At 38.1% G+C, this 5,616-nt stretch overlaps 1 protein-coding gene across 1 annotated transcript in view; it reads left to right on the top strand.

Annotated features, from left to right (window-relative positions):
- Positions 1–1,430, top strand: part of LOC107572768 (tripartite motif-containing protein 16-like) — a 31,337-nt gene extending 29,907 nt beyond the window's left edge. Inside the window, exon 6 of the mRNA XM_016259204.1 lies at positions 613–1,430. Within this exon, the coding sequence (XP_016114690.1) occupies positions 613–1,136 (524 nt within the window). The 3' untranslated portion in view covers positions 1,137–1,430. The remainder of the gene's footprint in view (positions 1–612) is intronic.
- The last annotated feature ends 4,186 nt before the right edge of the window (positions 1,431–5,616 follow it).

The following is a 5,616-nucleotide window of genomic DNA, read 5'->3' as shown; positions in this document are numbered from 1 at the left end:
AAGGGGCAGCACCATGGCGCTTGGGTAGGGATCCCAATTCGTCGGTCACGACGTGATTCGTAGTGACCGACTGAAAGGGAACGTCTCGGTTACGTATGGTAACCCTCGTTCCCTGAAGGAGGGAACGGAGATGTCCTGTCGCCACAGTTGCTGTACCCCCGCTGAGTGGCCGTGTCGCCGGCTCGGCTCCTCAGCGAAAACCTGGTATGCATTGCACCTGCTGCCTTATTATACTCACGCTGTGATCAGCGGCAGCTGGATGCAATAATTGCATGCCAATGTGCATTGGCTCGTTTAGTTTACACTCGAAGTAGACTGGTCTATCGAAGTGATATCCCAATTCGTCGGTCATGACGTGACGTCTCCGTTCCCTCCTTCAGGGAACGAGGGTTACCATACGTAACCGAGACGTTTTTGTTGTTGATGTCGTTTCTTTGGCCGTACACTCCGCGACCCACCAGCTGAGAAACACTGATGTAAATGATGATTTGCACAGATATCTGCTCATCTGTACTGAGACACTGATGATACACTGAACATGAAGAGTTCAGCTCCATGAAAAGATCAAACAGATTCATAATTCCTGATTCTGATGTGTTTTATCTCCATCAGATTCTCATCAGTTCACTCTGGATCTGAACACAGTGAATAAACTCCTCCGTCTGTCTGAGAGCAACAGAGTGATTACTAATACTGACACAGATCAGCCGTATCCTGATCATCCAGACAGATTTCAGTATTATAATCAGGTGTTGTGTAGAGAGAGTGTGTGTGGACGCTGTTACTGGGAGCTGCAGTGGAGTGGAGATAAAGGTGTGGAGATATCAGTGTCATATAAGAGTATCAGCAGGAAGGGTCGGGGTTATGAGTGTGGGTTTGGATTTAATGATCAGTCCTGGAGTTTGTTCTGCTTTCCCTCCAGATACATATTCATACACAATAACACACAGACTGATCTCTCTGTGAAACCCATCAGCAGGAGATTAGGAGTGTTTGTGGATCACAGTGCAGGAACTCTGTCCTTCTACAGCGTCTCTGACACAATGAGCCTCATCCACACAGTCCAGACCACATTCACTCAGACGCTCTATCCTGGGTTTTGGGTTGGTTCCGGATCATCAGTGAAACTGTGTTGATGAATCAGAATAGATATTATTATCAAAACGGTCTTTCAATTCAAAAGATCACACAGTTAATAAATAATTGTCATTATTTACCTTATGTAGCTCCGGCCCATTCCAACGTCTGTGTTCTTCTGTATTCCGGTGTTTTTATTGTCATGCATTTAAATGTTAATTTGTTTTTAATGTTAAGTTACAGCTTGTTAAATAATTAGTGTTAAAAAGTGTAAATGACCATTTTAAACTCTTAAAGCTCATATGTGATTTCATGACATTCAAGGAAAATAGTCTTGTACTTTTTGAGCTTCATTTGTCGCTCCAAACGCTTATTGTATGGAGCTTATAATATGACAAAACTAATTTAATTTGTATTGTGTAAATTATAATTATTGACACGTGTAATTTAACAAAATAATAATTTTAAATAAATTTTATTAAAAAAAATATATATATTATGTGGCATTTAACAGTTCTGAAGTTGATTTTTTTAAACGTGAACATTAAACATTTAACACAACTGAATGTTTTTATTGCAGAGTTTTATAGACATGTATTTTCAAACAGCTAATTTTTTTGTTCTGAAATCTTAGACTGCAAATATCCAGTTTTTTAAAATACAGCAGGAAATTCTGAACATCAAATTCAATCTAAAATTCAATACTCGGGAATTCAGATCGTAGAGAAAGTAGGTCAGAGGCAATCCACGGGGAAGAGTAGACGATCTCCGAAAAGTCAAACGAAGCCTTTTGGCCAATTAGTAGTTTTCTGACGTGAGCGCGTGGTTTAAGATCTACCTGATCATGAATCGCTCGGAGGTAGCCTACGTGACTCTTAAACATTTATGGTTTATATACTTATATGCAGTGGTGTAATGTAATGAAGTAATAATACTTCATTACAGTACTTAAGTATTTTTTGGGAGTATCTGTACTTTACTTGAGTTTTTATATTTTAGCCAACTTTTACTTTTACTCCACTACATTTCCTGATTAAAATGTATACTTTTACTCCGATACATTTCCCCGAAGCATATTAGTTACTTACTACAAAATAGTCAGAAGAACACGGACTGCAGGGAAGCAGGTTTGACGAATCAGTGGTCTGCCGTCTGCAAGTTAGACTCCTAAAAACACATTTGCTCGTGCAAACAAGTGCATGATTAATTTCCTCTCAAGTCGAGTCTGGAGTGTGCGATATACAGTATATCTTCTGCAATAATATGGTAAGTGTTGTTGTAATGATGTGCGATCTGACATTATCAAGTATATCGCTAAATCACAGACACAGAGTGCATGCACGTGATTTATTAGTCTATTAAAATTCAAGGCATTCTAAATTGTAAATGATTCTGTATGCTTTTTAGATTTATATAATTTAATATAGTTAACTTAATCTATGTCACACAAAGAGTGCCGTTTTTCGGCAGATATCAGCATGATAACAAATTTAATAATAATTTTCTGCAAGTTCAGTAAAGTTAGCAATAAGGGACTTACATTTTAGACGTAATATTGCTTGTTTTTGCTCAATTTTGCCAACGATAATAGTTCCTAACAAAGATCACACAGCACTGTTTTGCATCTCTGAGCAATGGACGGTGTTTACTTATTGAATGAATCAGCTTTTTGAATGAATCGGTTGAATAAATGATTCAGTGATTCACTCATTAACAGAGTGAAATGCTTTGTTTCTGAATGAATCAGTCGTTTGAATTAATCGGTTGAATCGCAATGACTCACTCATTAACAGTCACTTGCTGTCACCTACTGGCGGTTTTAATTTCACATTTCGACAATTTTTTTTAATGTTTAAAAATCATTTCACATATCAGTATTCAACGTTTTATGTTAAAAACAAAACATTAGGCCTATTTATGCATCTGTAACTGCAGTTTAAATGCGTCCATGTCCGCTCTGAGATACACAAATTGTGTAAATACATCTAAATGCTATTTCAGATGCAGATTCCAGAAATGTTTTCTTATGTTGGAATGAAAGACACTAAGTACCGGATGAAGTTCTTCTATTCTTACCCAAAAATACAAAATGGAAGAAAGAGTTAAAACTGAACACAATCTTGCTACTCAAGCTGTGTATGGACATTTTTAATATATATTTATTTGCTTCTTTTACATTTTGCATTTACTTGTACTTTTACTTTCAATACTTAAGTACGTTTAAGATATTAAAAATACTTTTCGTACTTAAGTACAATAAATATCACAGACTTTACAACATTTACTTGAGTAATATTCTAAACGGTGACTTCAACTTCTACCAAAGTAATTTTCTGGTAAGATATCTGTACTTTTACTTGAGTACGGCTTTCAGGTACTTTATACACCACTGCTTATATGTTAGGTTAGCATTCTCAGCATGTGAAACATTTGTCTAAGCCAGTGGTTCTCCGCCTTTTTTACTCCAAGGACCCCCTCCTCTCCAAATCAGTACATACTTTGCAAAAGTGTCACTGCAGATATTCTTTACAACTTAAAAGTACGTAAACCTTAATTATACAGTAACTTTAACAAGTAAGCACAAGTCATCTTCATCCTGTTCAAAAGTTTTCACCCCCGGCTCTTAGTGCATCGTGTCTCCTTCTGGAGCATCAGTGAATGTTTGAGCCTTCTGTAATAATTGTGTTTGAGTCCCTCTGTTGTCCTCCGTGTGAAAAGATGGATCTCAAAATCATACAGTCACTGCTGGAAAGGGTTCAAATATGCAAAAGATGCTGGAAAACTGAAGAATATGCAGGAGCTGGAGGATTTTTCTGAAGAACAGAGCTCAGTTTAACTGTTCGGAACAAACAAGGGACTCATGAACATCCATCACTAAACAGAAAAACAGTCGTGGATCATCAGGTAACCACACACTGTATTAAGAACCAAGGGTTCACAAACTTAAAAAAAAAATACAAAGCCGTAAAGTCCTGTCTGGTGTGTCTGGAGTCTTACTGTCAAGCTCATTTTGAGCGTTCTAGGAACTATGAAATGGTTCCTCCGGTGTGAAAGCGCCTATAGTGTATGTGGTGAATACTAGAATCTGTAGCTCTAATGTGATTTAATGAATATGAGGAGAATGAAGCTGATGCTGTGAAAGTGCTGGATTGAGGTGAGTTACTAAAGATCAGTCGAGTCAAATCTGATGTTCCTGCAGGTTATTGAGTGAAGTGTGGAGCTGATGAGTTTGATTTCTGTTTTCTGTAGAGTTTCCAGTCTCTCTCAGCACCTCCTGAATCTACAGATGTAAATGATGATCTCTTCAGTTCTCTCGTCTCTTTTGATGCTCTGAGAGAATCTGTTCATCAACTGAGAGACAAACTGGAGGATTTCTGCAAAGAGGAGCTCAAGAAGATCTCAGACAGAGGTAAAGTCCTGCAGATTCATCTGCTCTCAGAAACCAGTCCATCATCAGCTCATATCATGGAGAACATCATATTAGAAATGTCTTAGGAATAGATGCAGGATCATGAGAATCACGCTGTTCATGTCTGTTGATTTCCACAGAAACACTCACCAACATTGTTCTCTGGACCAGGAACGACTTCCTACAATGCAAGTCAGTAAGAAAACCAGCAGAAAACTCACTGAGTGTGTTCATGTTCTTCTGTAGAAGCTGAAAGAAGAGTTTATAATTGATGATGTAAATGATGATTTATCATAGGATATCTGCTCATCTGTACTGAGACACTAGCTAGATTTACATGGACACGTTTTGCTTCCATCGGAATGAATTAATTCTGATTGACAAAACCGAACTTAATGTTTACACGAATGCCAAAATAAGTGTTGATATGTGCGTTTATGTGTCACAAGCCTCTGATCGGATTTAATCTTTTGACATGTGCAGACTGCATGAAAATACAGAGTTTCCCGCTGTTGTCGCATACTGCACACTTGATATTTATCTATATCTATATCTACTTCTGGTCCTAATTAGGCAACGACCAGCACATGAACTGTTGCGCTGTGCTGCTTACTTTAGAAATCAGTAAAAGAGCCCCTTCTCGCACCAAAAACCATTCGTCTGTGGATGAGAGTCTTAAACAAGGACTGCTGGGACATTGTCCTGCTCCACTTCACAGATGCTGAATGAAAGCAGAATTTTAGAATGACTGGACACTCATTTATGACACTTTATTCACCAAAGAGCAGCTCGTTCCGCACCTCATATGTCATTACGTTATTTTTACGTCACTTCATATGCGCAGAATTTTCCAGTTTCGGTTTTCAATCCAATCAAGTGTTTACATGTCCTCTCGCCCAGATTACAAAAGTAATAAACCACCCCTTACAATCCAATGAAAGATTGGATCTGGCCAATTCAATCCGATTGACGTGGTTACATGTGACTTTTTTTATTCCGATTGTGCTTCTAGTCCTATTACGATCGGATTATCAGCATCCATGTAAACGCAGCTACTGATGACACACTGAACTTCACGAGTTCACACTTACTTATAATGAACCGAGTAAAGTTTATGCGTATTTGGCGTG

This window comes from Sinocyclocheilus grahami, unplaced genomic scaffold (assembly GCF_001515645.1).
Source record: "Sinocyclocheilus grahami isolate Dianchi unplaced genomic scaffold, SAMN03320097.WGS_v1.1 scaffold1811.1, whole genome shotgun sequence".
Taxonomy (NCBI): Eukaryota; Metazoa; Chordata; class Actinopteri; order Cypriniformes; family Cyprinidae; genus Sinocyclocheilus; species Sinocyclocheilus grahami.
This window is presented reverse-complemented; position numbering and strand designations above follow the sequence as displayed.